Raw genomic sequence first — 18,222 nt, forward strand, 5'->3', positions numbered from 1 at the left:
ATGTTCATTTAGTTTTACCTACATATTTACCACTTCCTTTGCTCTCTATGTTTTATTGCATCTCAGACCTTATTGAAGTCTGACGTTACTTTACCTTTGCTGGAAATCTTTTCTTTGGAATTCCGTTTAGAAATGATCTGCCGATAGCAACTCTCTTGGTTTTTCTTTGTCTAAAAGTGTTTGCATTTCTCCTTCATTCTTGAAAGATATCGTATTTTTACTGGATATAAAATTCTAGGTTCATATTTATTTTTCTCCCAGCACAATGAAGATATAATTTTACTGTATTCTGTCTTCTAGTGTTGCTTTGAAAAGTCACTGGCCAGTCTTAATTTTAACCCTTTGGAAAGTAATCTCTCTTCTTTTTCTGGACTCTTTTAAGATCTTCTCTTTGTCTTCAGTGTTCTGCAGTTTTAGTAAGATATGTTTCATTGTTGATTTGTTTTTGCTTGTTCTGTTTGAGAGTCTTTGAGCTGCTTGAATTTGCTGATAGATGTTTTTCATCAGGTTTCTGAACATTCACAGCTATTATATTTTCAAATATAGCCTCTGTCCCATTCTCTTTTCTTCTTTCGGGACTACATTTAGAGTTATGTTAGTCCATCTTACTCTATCTTCCACATCTCTTAATCTTTCTTTCACATTTTCCACTTCTTTGTCTTACTATGCTGTATCTTGGATAATTTCTTCAGCTCTATGTTCCAGTTACTTACTTATATTTTTAGTTGTGCCTAATCAGCAACTAAACCTATCAATTGAAACTATCAATGGTACTTTTAATTTCAATTTATTATATTTTTCATTTTTTTAAACATAGTCTATAACAAATGATTATATTCTGAGATCCTTAAAGCTCTCTTTTTGCTGGTTCTTGGCTTATTTCTCTGTTTAGGTTTTGTTTTAAATATTATTGTTGTCCTCATTTTACTTGAATGTTGCTTATTGTCCTTGAGATTTTATTTGTAGGAATTCTTTCAGTCCTGGATTCCTCTGGAAAGGATTTGTCTTCATTCTTCCCAGGCACTTGAGGGCTACAAGTCTGAAATCATGCTAAATAAAATTCTCAACCTAATGTTTTTGGATTACCCAAGTAGTGTTAGTTTAGGCTGCAAACCCACGTGAGGGCTGGCTTGTGGTTCCAAGTTTTGGTGGAGATTACTAGTTCTCTCCCCTGCTATCCCAACTCAGTGTTAAGATTTCAGACTGAATTTTCTTTACCATTCTAGGAGTAGAGTAATTTGTATTTCTAGTACACATTTACACTGAAATGTAGCTTTTATGGGTTCTAGCTTTATGAAGGTTATCTCTCATTAGACTCTTTAGGAAATCTTGGCCTTTTTCTCCCATTCCTGGTACCCCTCTAGGCTGTGAAAAATCAAAGCTCAAATTCACCTGGCTTGGCAAATCTCCTTTTGGTAAAAACTAGATGATGTAATGTCCCACTTATTTCTCCAGATTCCTACCTTCAGTCAGTCTTTGGCCAGAAAATTCCCTGCAGACATCATAGCTCATAGATTTTTTTTTAAAAACAACTTAAAAATATTTTATCCAGGACTTTTGGGCTGTTTTAAGTGGGCAATCTCTTTAAGTATTAACCCTGGTTATTACCAGGAATGGAAGTCTGGGTCTTGTTTTCCAACCCTTTTATGGCTGTATCCTTACTTTTGGGGGCTGTCAGAAGGACATTTGAATACTGTTCATTGGTTTGGCCATCTATCTGTTTTCAGTGCTGTCTTAAAATATCCCTAAGTTGACAAATACCTATGATGTCTCTGTCTACTGTTGTGCTAATTTCTATGAGGTATCAGAAAGCCCATTTAACCCATCATGTAGCTAACAAAACATTAATATTAGTGGTCATGAGCCCTCAGAACATTGATTTAAATCATCTTTTGATTTCTTAGCCCTTCTAAACCCTAGAAATCAGCATTTCGAATGAGCTGGGTATAAGACTGTAAATTGCATCAAGGCAGGGACCATTTGTATCTTGTTCATAATAGTTGGCACATAATAGATGCTCAATAAATATTTCTTGACTGAATGAATGTGTTGGTGTCTGGGGTATCATGGAGGTAGATTCCAGTATTGATCTATTCCCAGGGCAGTATAATTAAAACATTCTAGATCTGGACTCACAGGGTGGGGTGGATGAGAGAGGATAATATTTCAATAGTGGGGGGGTCAAATCTTCATGGATCTGAGTCATTTGTAAATCAAGTTTCAAAGTCAAGGCCTCCCTCTGTAATGTAAAGGGCTTCAACACACATCAAGGGTAGTGTAGTTCAGCAGATAAGAATGTGGACTCCAGTCAGACTGCCTGGCTTACATCCAGGTTTTGTAAGTAACCTTGAGCTAGTTACTTAAATTCTCTATATCTCACTTCCCTTATCAGTAAAAGGGAGATTATAGAACTTATTTTATGGAGTTGTTATAAGAACCAGTTAATACATATCAATACTTAGGACAATGCCTGGCAGAGAAGTGCTATGTACTAGCAATTATTAATTATTATTGCTGTTATTGTTATCTTTATTGTTGTTTTGAACACTAGTCACATCATTATCCTTATCAGTACATTTTCTTGGGAACTGCCAGTCGTTTCTGAGAAAATATTCTGAGTTCCACACCTACCCCTTAGACTTTTGGAGCCTGCTCTACTGTGGTATTTTTCCAAGTATAAGTTAAGCACTCCTGCATCCAGATTACCTTAGGGAGCTTTATTAAAACACAGAATGCTGGGCCTCATCCCATGGGTCCAAAGAAGATTCTCTCAAAATCTGTCATGAAAATAAAGATTCTGTACATTCTGTGTGTTAAATTAGCCAAGAGCTGCTGCAAGTCCAAGTGTATCATCCTCCAGTGCTGACAGAAAACCTGGGTGTAGGCTTGGAGCCTGGGAAGAGATGGAGAACGGCAAAGTTAAACAGAAGAGAAGTAGAAAGAGAAGTGAGCAGCGTCTGCTCATGTCAGGAGGTGGTCAAGTACCATCTCTGGTGGCATCAAGGGGTCATGTGCCTTTTGCCTTATCTTGATCTAGGGATTCATGAACCTGGCTCCAGCTTGTAGCAGAGGTGGTGGGCCTTGTTAGGGGAAGGTGTTGGAGACAGCAGGGTAGGGAGGCCGGCCTTACAAATGGCTGCCTGGCCTCCTGGGTGCCTTCAAGCAAGGGCCTTCAAGGAGTAGAAGATTAACCAGACTCCCAGCTTGATTGGCAAGGGTTGGTGAGCTGAGTACTGAGTGCCCTTGAACTGCTTTGACTAGGCTGAGAGCCACATCTCAGATGCTTTTGTCCCTTTGTTTGATCTAGTGCTAGTGTGGAGTTGGCCTTATTTCAAGCCATCTGATGCTCAAGTCCTTTGAAGGCCCTAAAATATAGATGGATGGTACCGTAGACTGCCTGGGCTGAAGAGGGACTTGGGAGTTCGGTCCCTTTCCTCTCGTACCTCCCACTATACATGGCTTACGTTTTCTGGGTGGAATATGTAACCCAAGACGGGAGAATGACGCCTTAGTCCTGTCAGTGGTGCTCAAGGCCTTCATGGAGCCCCTTGTCACTCCACCTAAGCAGGAAGGCCAGCCCTGGGCAAGTCATTCTGTAGGCCAAGTTTGACCTCCTCACACAAGCTGATTATCTTTTGCCTTGCAGCTGTCCTGGTTCCTTTTAGGCCTTTTGAGCCATCTCTGTCATTAGCCTTTCCCCTGAGATCTGTGGAGAGAGCCATGCAAATGTTTACTTTCCCTCCTTGAGTAAAAAGTCAAATAATGTGTTTAGGGCTGGAAATGTAAATCCTGAAGACCTTCTTGTGTATACTCAAAGCGTCTATCCTTTTTTCCACATGAAATTCAGGCTTTGGCTCAGTCTGAAGAAGTGGTGAATCTGCATCTAGTGACTTCAGAGCCCCGTGGGTTCACTTTGATGGCTAGCGCCTATATCATGGTAGCTGGATAGGGTAAGGCTTTCAGGTTTCATAGTAGATCCTATTTCTTTTCCATCAGGGAAGCAGCCTGGATTATAGAACAGACAACAGTGGTTAAGATTATGCATTCTCCTGCCAGGTTTTCTGGGTTCACATCTTTACTCAGCCATTTAATAAGCCTTGAGTCCTTGGGCAGGTTGGTTAGTTGAACTCTCACCCCTTTTCCTTTTTAAACAGACCTTGGGTGCACACAGTTGGGCTAATCATATGTATAATCCCCAATTCATAACAAACTCCACCATTAGTCCATGCATTACCTGCTTTAATTTTATTCATGAGTGCATTTATTTATACATTGGTAATATCATAGATAACTATGGACCCAACCCAAGAACTGGCCATGTTGATAATAACTCAGAGATGTAAGCCTATGTGCTTCTCCCGTCCTGTACCCTACCTCCCTACCAATCTGACAGAACCACTAACCTGAATTTTCGTTATTATTCCTTTGCTCTTTTTAAAAATAGTTTTATCTCTCTCTCATATGCACAGAGATATATATTCCTAGATAAGATATTTAATTCTAGTTGCTTTTTGACCCTTATAAAAAGGGCATTATGTTGTATGTAGAATTCTGGGATTTGCTTAGTTTATTCAACATTATATACTAAGATTCATCCCTATTATTGAGTATACCTATAGTTATATTTTCACTGTAGTATAACATTCCGTCATATAAATATACCACAATGTCTATCTCTATTCTCCTTGCGATGGAAATTTGGTTGTTTCCAGCATTTTGGGATTATGGAAAACCTCTCTGTTTTCAATTTCCTCATCTTAAAGTTGGGGAATAGCAATAGAAGCTACCTCACAAGTGTGTTAGGAAGATGAAAGGCATTAATAGTTGTAAAGTGCTTAGTACAGCACCTGGCTCATATTATATCGTTGGTCAGTGTATTCATTTGCTCAGGCTGTCATGACAGATACCACACACTGGGTGCTTTAAACAATAGAAACTTACTTCCTCACAGTTTTAGAGCCTAGAAGTCTAAGAGCAAGGTGTCAACAGTGTTAGTTTCTTCTGAGAGCCTTTCTCTTTGACTTGTAGATGGCTTTCTTCTTCTGGTGTCTTTGCATGGTCTTTCCTCTGTGTCTCTCTGTGTGCTAATCTCCGCTTCTTATAAGGACACCAGTCATATTAGATTAGGGCCCACCCGTAGGACCTCATTTTATCTTTAGCTCCTCTTTAAAGGCCCTATCTTCAAATACAGTCACATTCTGAGCTACTGGGCATTAGACTTCAACATATGAATGGAGGGGGCATAATTCAGCCCATAAGAGTCAAAAAGTATAAGCCTTTATGATCATTATTATCTTCCTCCTCCTCCTCATTACAGCTCAGGATGATGCAATAGACTTAGTTATGACATATCCCCTGGGAACACTCAAATGTTAGCTCCAATTATGATTATGATTATTAGGTGGTCTGAACACCAGAGCTTTCTTTCCTGCCTTTTCAGAAATGACTTTTGATACCAGCAACAGTACTAAAGAATGGCATATTGTGGTTTCCCAGGATGACAGGCAGCAGCTCCTAAGTCTGTTAGAGGTGAGAGGAGAGGAGCTAGGAGGTTTCATTTTCATTGTGATTAAAGGAAACAGTGAGGCCTTGCAGCATATCCAGTGGCTGATTGACCCCAAATTATTACTCAGTGAAGTTCTGTGGGCTTGCCTGGCTGAAGCAGGCAGGTCTGGGCTGCTATTTCTTTCACACCAGGAAATACACTTGCACAAATAGTTGTGCCACCAGAGCAAACAGCATCTTTCAAGGGCTCAAAATAGTTTGTTTGACATTAGGGAGCTGGCTGGGGGCAGCCACCTGACAACCACAACTCTGTTCTCCTGCTCTGTCAAGGGCTCTGAGCACCAAGGAAGAAGTCAGGAGTAGCCCTCTTAGGGTTTGGACTCCAAGAGGAAGGACCAGTCTCCCTCTAACCGCAGTCACTCACCACTCTCTCTCTCTCCACATCAAACCATGAGAATGAGATGGAATACCATGCGCCTGGTGGGGCTGTGGGCATCAGTCCTAACTGGGGGTGGGAGTGGGGTCACAAAGGAAGATACAATGAGGACAAATGATTTGGGAGTCTATAGACCCCCATTTACAAGTTATTTTCTTTACATGCTGAGATACTCTGAGAGCAGCTTTTGAAAGACTAGAAAAGAAATCACAGTAATCATCCTTAATAGCCTAAAACATCCTCTTGGTTAAGGATTCCTGCAATAGAGAGATATGAAGAATATAACATGAGAGTTCTCCCCTGACTCCGCAGAGACAATTACTGCTAATAGTTGGCTACGTTATTTTTTGACCTTTTCTTCGACTATTAAAAACTTTTAGCTACGTGATTAATAAGGGAAGACATTCATTTGCTGTAAAAATGCAGCTATATGAGTATCTAGGATCCAATGTCAAGGCTCACCTTCGCTGTCTCAGCCTGTCCTTGCCAACCCTGTTCTCCTGCCCAGTTTGATAAATATCATCCCGGTCCTTTTTTTCTACACTTACATACATCTGAAAGTACAAATACTAACTTGTCCTTTTCCTCCAAAAAGGATCATACTTTGTATACTATAGATTTGCTCAGTTTCACCGACAAATGGTTACACCTCCTTTTTTTAAATAAGAGGTTGCATAGTTAGTCTTCCAGAATATTTTTTGATGACTTGCCTACTAATGGACGTTTAGGTTGCTTTTTTGCTATTACAAATAATGCTGCACTGAACATCTTTATGTGTATATCTTTGTGCTGTGTGCAAGTGTCTGTGTTAGATAAGTTCCTAGAGTAAAATTAGTGAGTCAAAGTGAATGGATATTTAAACATTTTCATAAATATTGAGAAATTGTTCTCCAAAATGAATGCAACTTGTTTTTTCTTTCAGTTAATGTATCCTAGGATTTTGCCATATTAGTTCATACACATTTACCTCAGTTAAATTTATTTAAATTTTTTAAATTTCCCAACTTTTTATTATAAAAATTTTCAAGCTTACTGAAGAGTTGAAATAATAGTGTAGTGGATGACTGTTTACCCTCCAGCTAGGTCAACAATTAGCCTTTTCCATATTCACTTTCTACCTCTATCTCTCTATCTGTGTAAGTTTGCTGAGTCATTTCAAAGAAAGTTGCAGACATCTTGACATTTCACTTCTCAATCCTTCAGCCTGCAGCTCCTAAGAAGAAGGACATTCTCTTGTACAACCACGATACCATCATCACACTTAAGAAGATTACCAACAATTCTATAATATCGTGTACTTTATGTAATAATCAGTTTATGTTCAAATTTCCCCAATTGTCCCAAGAATGTTTTTTTTTAATTTTTTAAACAATGAGGGTCCAATTAAGTTTCAAGCTTGGTTTTGATTGTTCCATCTCTTCAGTTTTTACTTATTTTTTAAAATCTGGAAACAGTTCCCCTACCTTCTTTATTCACAACATTGAAGTTTTGATGAGCCTGGGCCAGTTGTGTTGTAGAAGGGTCCACATTCTGGCTTTGTCAGAGTGTTTCTTTAGGGCACCTTGTTGTTTTTAATGGCAGCATGGTCTTCTGTTCTGTGAAGGTGCTGTGGTTTGTTTTAGCTCGTGGGCATCTCTTTTGTGGCTCCTCTAACAAGTGGTATTTAGTTCCAAGGAGATTGTGGGACCAGTAGGCCACAGTAAAAGTCTGTGGTCAGTTAGTGAAGATAAAGTGTTCCAAAGCCAAACTTGGCTGGCAGGAGCATTACCGAAGGCAGAAGTAACAGTGGGTTACATCCCTTCCCCTCTAAGGAAGGTGGAGTATTGTTTTTGTCTTTTCAGGCTGCTATAACAAAATGCCATAGACTAGGTGGCTTATAAACAACAGGAATATATTTCTCACAGTTCTGGAGGCTAGGAGTTCAAGGTCAGGGTGCCGGCATGGTCAAGTGAGGGCCCTCTTCTGGGTCACAGACTTCTTGTATCCTCACATGGCAGAAGGGGCTAGGGAGCTCTCTGGGGCCTCTTGTATAAGGGCGCTGTTCCCATTCATGAGGGTTCCACCCTCAGGACCTAAGCACCTCCCGAAGGCCGCACCTCCTAATATCATCATATCCACGTTAGAATTTAACATATGAATTTGGTGGGGGCCACAAACATTCAGACCATAGCAATTATCTTTTCCAATTCCTTCATTTCTTTTGAGAGGCTGCAGTCTGGGGCTGAGCTGAGACCAGAGTCCTTTCTTTGTAACCACCTATCCTCACTTGGTATCTCATCATTAGCCATAGACTCTTTTGGTAATGCCAAGCCTCCAGCCATGTAGTAGGAGCTCCTAAGTTGGGAGCTCTCTCGATTTCCAGCATGCCCCTATGTTGTACAGTTATTCTCACTTCAGCTTGTCCTTCCCTCCTCATTTCCTGGAGCCCAGCTAACCCTTCTCTCTGTGCTCTGGGTCCCATCGCCTCCTGCCTGCTTCAAGACCTCTCACTGTCCAGTGCCTCCTGCCCCTCTTGATTCTTCAGCCTCTCCCTCTCCACTGACTCCTTCCCTCAGCCCTTAAATATGTTCAGTCTCTCCCATTCTTTACAGTTATTTCTCCCCATTCATCCCCGCCTTGAGTTATGGCTGCCATCTCTCTCCACCCATTCAGTCTTCTTGAAAGAGTGCTGAGGACCAGGGATCTGCAAAGTGGGGTCCATAAGATGGTCCAATGGGGGTGCTCAAAGAAAATATTAGCATTTTTATGCATTTTAGGATTTCATCCTTTTACATTTCCGTGCTTGTGTTTTATAATGTGCACTTATATGTCTTTTTTTATTTTATTGAGGTCACATTGGTTTATAACATTGTGTAAATTTCAAGTGTACATCATTATATTTCGACTTCTGTATAGACTGCATTGTGTTGACCACCAAAAGTCTGGTTTCTGTCTGTCACCGTACACATATGCCCCTTTACCTCTTTCACCGTCTCCCTACCACTTTCCTCTCTGGTAACCAGAGTGTGTTTGTTTATTTTTCATTTTCCACGTATGAGTGAAATCATACAGTATTTGTCTTTCTCCGTCTGACTGACTTCGTTTAGCATAGTACCCTCAGGGTCCATTCATGTTGTCACAAATTACACAATTTCATCATTTTATGGCTGAGTAATATTCCATTGTATATATCACATCTTCTTTATCTATTCATCTGTTGATGGTCACTTGGGTTGCTTCCAAGTCTTGGCTATTGTGAATAGTATGCAATGAACAGTGGCCAAGCCCCATGGCCAAGGGTGTTCTCACGCTCTGCTTTGGTGGCCCAGGGTTTCACCAGTTCGGATCTTGGGCGCAGACCTAGCACCACTCATCAAGCCATGCTGAGGCAGCGTCCCACATAGCAGAACTAGAAGGACCTGCAACTAGAGTGTATAACTATGTACTAGGGGGCTTTGGGGAGAAGAAAAAAAGAGGAAGATTGGCAACAAATGTTAGCTCAGGGCCAATCTTTTTTTGAAAAAAATTGCAATGAGCATAGGGGTGCATATGTCTTTTTGAATTAGTGTTTTCATGTTCTTTGGCTAAATACCCAGAAGTGGAATAGCTGGATCATATAGTATTTCTATTTTTATTTTTGTTTTTAGAAATCTCCTATCTATGTCTATTTTATAATGTACAGTTAAGCATGTGTGTCATTTTCCTGACTTTCAGCTCTTCTCATCCTCTCCAGTCTCCTTGAGATCCAGACCTACATTCCCACTGACTTATGAGCATCTCTGCCAGGCCATCACACTGGTTTCAAAACTCAGCATGGCCCCAGCTTCTTTTCTTGTACCCCACCTCCTCCAACCTGCTCCCTTGACTGTAGGCCCCAACTTAGGGTGAAGCCCTGACATCCCACCAGCCACTTAGGTTTTCAGCCTGGGGATCATCTTTGACTTCTTTCCTCCTCTTCCTCTGCGTACCCCTTATCCAATCAATTACTTAGTCCTGGTGAATCAACTCCCTTACCTTCTCTCAAATCTGTCCATCCTCTCTTCTCTCACTGCCTCTGCCTTAAGCTTCATTTAGACATTGCTATTGCCAGTTCCTAACTGGTCTTTCTGCCTCCATTAGCATTCCCTGCATACAGCCTCCAGCAGGAGCTCTACACAACCGTGCATCATACAGGACTCTCCCTTGCTTTAAAAGAAAAATCGAACCTTATCCATTGCTTGATCTACAGGGCTTTCCATGGTCTTTTGCTGCACTCTTGTTATCCCTTTATCTGCTAGCCTCCTCAGCTAGACTTTGAACTCATATAGGGCACGGACTGTGTCTTCATAATTATTGTAAACCCAGAGCCAGGCACATTACCTATCACCTACTAGTGTCTCAATAATTTTTTTTTATTGACTGGATGAGAGTAAGACTAGGACTGTCATGGGTGAGAAGAGGAGAGCAGTGTTGACATTCCTTTGAGAAATAAAGAAGTCTCCATGGAGAAACTATATGCCAACAATGGGCCAAGAGCTCTACCTGCATTGTTTCACCTAATTTCACCACAACTTGATAAATACTATTATCATTCCCATTTTACAGATGAGCCAACTGAAGCTCAGTAAGATTAAGTGATTTGCCCAAAGGTGCATGGCAAATAAATGATGGAGCCAGAATTTCAATCTTTGCAGCCTGACTCTAGGATGGAGATATTCATTTGGGAATGATCAGTATATAGATGGTACTTAGAACCACGAACTTGGATAAAATTATCTAGTGAGTGAAAGTAGATAGAGAAGAGGGCCAAAGACTTGGTTCTGGGCCCCTCCAACATTTAGAAGTGAGGGACATAAGGAAGATCCAGCAAAGGAGGTTGAGAATGGGAGGCATTGAGGTAGGGGCAGGGCAGAGAGCCATATTGTAGAAGCCCAGTGCAGAAAGTGTTTTAAGGATGAGGGAATGGTTAACTGCATTAACTGCTGCTGATAGGTCAAGTAATATGAGGCCTGAAAATTGACCAGGACCAGCAGGTATAGTTGTACAGGTTGTTAACTGCACAGGGAATGACCGTACCCCAAATCTCCCTGACACCCTGGCATGTGGATGAGTCCGGGCTGAAGAATGGGTGGCTATTTAAAATTCATACAAAGATGCCATATGGGCTAGCTTCCATGGTCATTGCCCATTGGAATTAGGAACATGGAGGTCATTGATAACCTCAATAAAAGCAATTTAGGGGGAGTGGTAGGTGTGAAAATTTGATTGGAGTGATTGGAAGAATGATTCCGAGGAGAGGAAATGATGGCACCAAGAAGCGACAAATCTTCTGAGGAGTTTTGCTATAAAGGGAAGCAGAGATATGGGGGTGATAGCCAGAGGGTGAAGTGGGGTCAAGAATTTTACTCTTTAGATGAAAGGTATTGTAGCTTATTTGTTTTCTGATGAGAATGATCCATCGCAAAAATGGACGGTTGCTGGTGTGATGTACTTGAGTAGGCAAGAAAGGATAGGATGTCGTGCACAAATTGGGGACCAGCCTTAGCTGGCAGCACGGGTGGTTCCTGCAGAGCAGCAGAAGAAAAGGCAGCTGTGGGGATGGGTGCAGGGAGCAGGGCGATGAGGAGGTGGGAGCTGGTGGATGTTCTTTTCCAATTGCTCCTTTTTTCCCCAATGAAATAAGAAGCCGGATCACCAGCTGAGAGGGAGGATGGAAGAACGTTTAAGGACAGTGGGAGAAGTTGTGAAATTGTTGTCTAGGATAGAGGAGAGTGAATGGACTTGGGTTTGTAGTCAGATTATAGAGTCACATTAAGGCCTGCTCATTAGGGACCTAAATTTAGGCTCATTAAGGGCATAAAACTTGCAATCATGAATTTAAAGGGTTAACAGCATAGCTTTATATTGTTCTTCAGCCCTGCCTACTTGCATGGTTTAAGGATGTGAAAGCAGAGAGTTGGATTTAACTGAGAATGTGGTTGGTTCTGTGAGGCAAGTAGGAAAAAAGGAGAGAGAGTGTCAGGAGAGTTCAGGACGTATGGAAGGGAGTGATGGATAAGTATAGAAGTGAGGACATCAGGGTGGTGAGGGACAGTAAAAAGGTGGTAGGATCAATTGGCTGTAGGTCCCAGTGAAGTTGGAAAATTGTGAGAGTTGGGATTTGAGGGGGAGTGGGTTGGATAGATGATAGGAGGTGGTGGTTGGAGAGTGGGGTGCGTGACAAGAGTTTGTGTAAAGGTCGCAGGTATTGGTAATGACAGCTACGGTCATGGGAATATAGGACTGACCTAAGACGGAGATGAGATCTTGAGGGGAATGGAGGTCAAGACTTTGAGTGACTGGGCTATTGCTAAATATTGAAAACACAGGAAATTTGACAAAGGAGCATTGGAAAGAAGTGACAAGAAGGCAGGAGGGAAAGTCTTCAAGGACTGAAGGGGGATACACGTGGAGCGGGTCCATAGATGACTGCCACAAGAAGAGTCCACGGACGTGAGATTCAGATCTGAGAAGTGGTCAGGAAGGAGGCAGAGAGAATGGTCTGGAATAGAAAGCAATTTAGAGCAGCAGTGAGGGGCAGACAGAACCCCTCCTGGCCCAGTGGTACAAGGCGACATGGGAGGAAAACCAGCCACCTCTTGAGAGGGCGGTTGGGATAGCAGTGTCCTCAGAGGCGTACCAGATTTTCATTAAAGACAGAAGGTAAAGGGACTACTCAGAGGAGAGTTTGAGGATATAGGGGATTTTGCTAATGATAGTGAGTGAGTTCAGAGGATTGAATGGAAGGATTTGAAGAAATGGGGAGTGGTGAGAGATGGGGAGCTATAGAGGGATTAGAGTTCAGATATTGGGCAGTGACCTGGGAGTCTTGGGCTTCTTAGGATGGCTGAAGTAGCCAAAGATGTAGGGCTCAATGGGACTGGAGGTCTCCATGGCAGGGCATGGTGGTGTGGCTGTCGGGGTGGCAAGCTGGGAGGAAGGAAGCTGGGATCTTGCCAGGGTCAGAGTCCATATACCTAATGTTTCTGGCATTCTGACTCCAGAGACCTGCAGAATTTTACTACTCTGCTCTTTTGATTCTAAAAAAGATGTTGACTTCGATGTGAGAAGGGAGTTAATGACCTGTGTAGCTTGACGTTTTTATTGCTTTTGACTTCCAATTGCAGTGATGTAAGACTTTTTGTCTAAAGCCTCGGGAATCCTCCAGCAGAAAGGGAACCAGGATATGTACATTAGAGTTCCAGATGTGAGTTCTGTCAGGTAGAAATGAATTAGCCAAGTGGAACATCTTCTGGGGGAAGTATGCCATTTTACAGATAGTGTTTGTAAAATGGGGAAAGGAGGGTGAGGGAGGTTTCATGAGAACGCTCCTGGAACTTGGCACAGATTCGGTGCTCAGTAAAGAAAACCACCTTTTTTCTTCTCCATTGCTGAATGCCCTTTACTCTCATCCCTGCCCTGCCGCTTCTTCTTTGGATGTTATTTAATGTCTCCATGCCTCAGTTTCCTTATTTGTCAAATGGGGGTGGTCATAGTCCCTGCTTCATGGGAAACTTGTAATAATTAAATGAGATAACACATATAAAAGTATTTAACACAGTGCATGGTGCATAAGTACTTAATAAAGACTATGTTTCGTGAAATAACCAGTGGTAGGTTCTTGCTCCCATTCAGCTCCCTCCTCCCTGCCACCTGCGTGCATTTTCTGATGTTGCTCCTCCTTCCTGTCCTCTCTCTCTTTTCCCACACTCCCTCCCTTGCCTGTATCCTCTTTCTCCTCCCTGGTCCTGCAGTCAGTTGTGCCTCCACCTGCTGTAATGCTCTCTGTGGCCTTCCAAGGTAGGGAACTCTTGGAGTAGGGGGTGAGGCAGCCTTCAGAAGAGGGACACTACTGGTGGGGGCAGTCTCCCAGCCACCCCAACTGAGGTCTGTGCCCGAGGTGTCTGCAGAGCCGTGGTGGGCTCATGACCAGACCCTCAGAAGCTTGGAGGCCTGTACTGCAGATCAAACTTGGCCACTGTGTGGTGTGGGTCCTGGGGCCACAGCCCGCAGGTTGTGAAGGGGAGATCAAGTGAACAGGGAGAGGCTGGGCCCCATGTGGAGGGACAGTAAGGACAAGTGTTAGCCCTGGTGCTGCTAATGTGCCACTCTTACCACTCCCATAACAGTTCCTCTCCACTGCACATCTCCTGGGTGTCAGGCTTTTTTTTGTTGGGGGTGGGGCAGGGGGAGATGGTTGGGGGCGGGGTAGCAGAGTGTACCAGCTAAGACTATAAACTCTGGAGCAGGACTGCCTGGGTTTGAATCCTGGCTCTGACACCGAATGAGTTGTGTGCTCTTGAGGACGTTATCTAACTTATCTGTGCCTCCATTTCTCATCTCTCAAATGGAGACAATTGGAACAGTACAGCTGTTCACGAGGATTAGGTGAATTAATAGTTAACAAGTGCTGCTTAACAGTTCCTGGCACACAAGCAGTACTATACAAATGTTTGTTATATTGAAATTTAAAAAAAATTTAAAACAATGTTATAACAGCATAATTAGTTTAATTTTACTGCCAAAAACTAGGGTGGAGAGGTTAAGGGACTTGCCCAAGGCCACAGGGCTATTAGTGGCAGAATCGAATCTGGAACAGAAATTTGACAGACTCCAAAGTCCTTGCTTGCAGCTGCGGTGCTAAACTGCCTCCCTGGACGTGCGGGTGGGGAGGGCTTTCCAGGAGGGCTGGAAGGGAGGAGAAGCCAGTGGGCACTGTGAGTCCAGTTGCTGGAGTCGGAGAGGTCAGTGGAGGAGATACTGCTTGAGGACCTGGCTGGGACCAGCGGCTGCGGCCCTTGGCCCACTTCTTTGCTCCCTGCTGTGGGAGAGCAGCCTGGGTTCCCAGGCCCATGAGGGGAGAGGTTAAGTCCCTCAGGTACCTGAAGATTCAGATTACAGCCATAGAGCTGAGCCTTCCTGGGGCCTTTTCCTTCTCCTTGCTTGCCGTCCAGGTGACCGCAGTCAAGTCAGTTAACCTTTTGGCACCTCAGTTTCCTCCTCTGTCAAATGAGGGTAGTGATACTTACCTGCCCATCTCATGGGGTTTTTGAAAGGATTGAGTAGATCATAGGTGTGAAAACATTAGAGGAAGCATGAAGCAGTACCCACATTGAAGATGGTAGGGTGATCCCAGACCACATTACTGTGGTCTCCAGTGTGGGCCTCTCAGGCCCCCAAATCTACCTCTTGCTGAGAATGCCCATTGTCAAGCCCCATGACCTTTCTCAGCTATTCCAACATGTTCTACAGAGATGCTTGGAACCTCATCTCTTTTTCTGGGATTTTTACATTTTCCCTCTGTAAGCATAAAATAATCATAGAGCATCATCTGGATCCGTGGGAAGTTTTCTTTCTGTATGGGATTTTATTTTCAAGAGCCAGAGCCAGTGTCTCTGTCCAGGGTCCACAGTCGTCCCTGCTCCCATTCTGGGAGCCCTGCCATCTTTTGGTTTCAGCCCTTGGCTCACGGCTGGCTTGGACTCCTGGGCCTGGGGAGCCCATAACTGCCTCCTCTCATTAGCACACAGTCTTGGTTCACGCTTGCCATGTCGGAAACAGGGAGGCAGCTGACCCTTCCCCTGGGTGTCCTCGTCTCTCTGGGCTTCCCTGGGGGTGTCTGTGTGTGTGTGTGTCTGTGTGTGTGTGTTGAGGGCTGTGTAAGCCCCAGAGGCCAGGCCTCTTGCCAGCTGCTGCATTTCTTTTCCCCTGGAACGGAGTTAGCTACCCAGCCGTTTCCAGTCTCCGCCTGCTGCCAAGCTCTCCAGTGTGGTCCCCTTGCCAGGTTGAAACCACACTCTGCTTTGGTAATCCAGAGCTTCCATTTTAAGAGAGGTGGGAAACAGGAGTGAATGAGTGGGTGTGTTGGAGGGAGGGGTGTGGGGACAGACTTTCTTTTTGGCAAGCAATGCCAGAATTGGCCCAGCTGTTTGGTCTTCACCCAAAAGTAGGGCTAACTCTGGACTGATCCCAAATATCCAGTGGGGAAACTCTTTATTCTTGGATCTACATCATACCAGACCTAGCAGTTAATTTTTTTTTCATCTGGAAAATGGGAATAATAAATCCTACCCCATATGTTCTTCATGTCAAATGAGAAATAAACTTTTAAATAGTCCACCACCTACTCACCAGGAGCAGGAAGTGATAAGGTTATGTTTCTTTAAGTATATTCTGCAGAATACTAAGTTATTTTTTAAAACGGCACTGGCTAAATAAGCTTGGGAAACACTGGATAAACAATGTTAAGCAGGGTTCTTACTTGTAGAGACTACCTGGGTCCTTAATATCCCACTAACATACACGGTGAACCTCCAAGGGGATACGTTGTATGCAACATTTCTTAGATTTTTCACCAAACTTTGTTAGTGGAGCAGTTTTCAAGCACCATCTCTGCAAAGTACACTTTGGATGATGCCAGTCTAGGTCATAAGTATATTCATTTCATTCTTTTTTCTCTAATTGTGAAGGGAGTTGAAGGGGTGAAATGCATGGGGTTGCTACGACGTAGGCCCTAAAAAGCAAGGGCGTCCAACTTCAGAATCTACTGAAATGAGTGCTTCCTGCTCTGAAAGCCCTCTCTCCCTCTGTCCTTACAGCTCCCCTTTGAATTGGAGATTTACTACATTCAGCATGTTATGCTCTACGTGGTGCCCATCTACCTGCTGTGGAAAGGAGGTAAGGCCAGCAGACCACACCCCTGCGTCACCCCTACAACTTGCCGCTCCCTTCTGTTTTGGGGAGTCACAGCCTCTTGGGTGCTTACTACGATCTTGAGCTGCTGCCTGGCTGGGTTTCTGCAGGATGCTCTATGCCAGACACGAGGCAGTGGGAAAATGGGCATGGATGAGGCCTGCAAAGAGTCTGGGGGCTTTTTAGAACCATCTTTTCTGTGGGTAAGCTTGGTGCCGCTGACGGCCTGTCCTAGGGCCCAGGCCTTGGGCTCTTTGTCCGTGGTGGCATTGGGTTTACCTGGAGCCCCCCTGTCACTCGCTTGTGCTTGTACCCTCCCCCTGCCTCAGTGTGCAGTATAGGGTGGAAGGAGAGGAGGAAGCACTCAGCCCTCCTGAGAGGGGCCTCATGCTCTTGCTCATTATGTCCATCATTTCAGAACCAAAGAAGGTATTGAAAGGGGCAAGAAGTCTGGGAACTGTGAGACTGTGGGATTGAAGGACGAAGTAGCTTGATTTTACCTCCATGTAAAATCAACCATTGAGACCCTTCATTTGGTCAGAGGGAGAGACCGCCAACCTGGTAGAGACAGCCTAGAAAGGAAACTGATCTATTCATGACCTCACAGAGACCCTTAAATGACCCCCTCCCTCTATTGTGTGATAGACAAAAGGGAAGGGGAGTTCCTATCTCTTCTAGAAGAGTTGTTAGAGCCCTCCTTCTGTGTTCCTACCTTCCTGAAAGGCCCTGTACCTGGAAGACATCCTCTTCTCTTAGCTGCCAGCCTCTCTATCTTGGTTCCTGGGACTTTTCTGGGAGACTAACGCTCCCTACCTTACCACAGGCAGCACAGGTTTCACCTCTATCCCATTAAAAATGACATGATGAGGCCACACGGGCCCTTGAGCCCACTGGAAGATGGTTTGGAAGTTGTGCCTCCTCTAAGTTGGATTTTCCAGCAAATCTTAAGGCTTCTGGCATGAGAGAGCCTCAAGGACTGGTCAACCCCAGGACATACTGGAGGATGGGCACGGTTGCTCTCCATGGTGTCTTCTACCAGTCAAGACATTTGCCCCCTCTCCCTGGTTTCTATCAATTAGGACTCTTAGGACTTGTCTAAATATTCTTTGAGACTGTTTTTACCCTGTGCAGCCACGGGGGTCTCACAATGTCAAAGGGTAGTTCTTTTTAATTTGGTCTAAATGTACTCTTTTCTCCGCTGAGCTTTAAGGGAAATCTGAAGTTCCAATATCCAGGAGACCTGTGCCATTTCTCAGGTCTGTCCCCTGTGGCACAGGAAACAGCTTCCCAATAATATTCAGCTCTCTGAGATACTCTCATTCTAAAGGGAACCAGGCAGGAAGCTGTCCCAGGGCTCCAGAGCTCCACCATTCATTGTTCCTGATTTCTGAGGTGTGTGATGCAAGTTCTGGCCAAATGCATGTGGCTGTTAGTTAAACTTATTTGTGCTCTGAGGTGCCTATAAAAATCCGTCAGGTAGCTGGGCTAGCCTGGTCTGACATGGGAAATACCAAGTAGCCATCCTCCACCCCTGGAAAAAAAAAACACACTCTGGGAAGCCACACCCTCTAGAAGAGGCTGATTCCGCCGTG

The 18,222-nt window shown here is 43.8% G+C and overlaps 1 protein-coding gene across 6 annotated transcripts in view; it reads left to right on the forward strand.

Annotated features, from left to right (window-relative positions):
- TMEM164 (transmembrane protein 164) overlaps positions 1–18,222 on the forward strand; it is a 257,355-nt gene that overhangs the window by 118,541 nt on the left and 120,592 nt on the right. For all 6 annotated transcript variants that reach the window (XM_023633710.2, XM_023633711.2, XM_023633709.2 and 3 more), the window contains one exon: positions 16,537–16,615. In XM_023633710.2, coding sequence (XP_023489478.1) covers positions 16,537–16,615 — 79 coding nt within the window. The remainder of the gene's footprint in view (positions 1–16,536; positions 16,616–18,222) is intronic.

This window comes from Equus caballus, chromosome X (genome assembly GCF_041296265.1).
Source record: "Equus caballus isolate H_3958 breed thoroughbred chromosome X, TB-T2T, whole genome shotgun sequence".
Taxonomy (NCBI): Eukaryota; Metazoa; Chordata; class Mammalia; order Perissodactyla; family Equidae; genus Equus; species Equus caballus.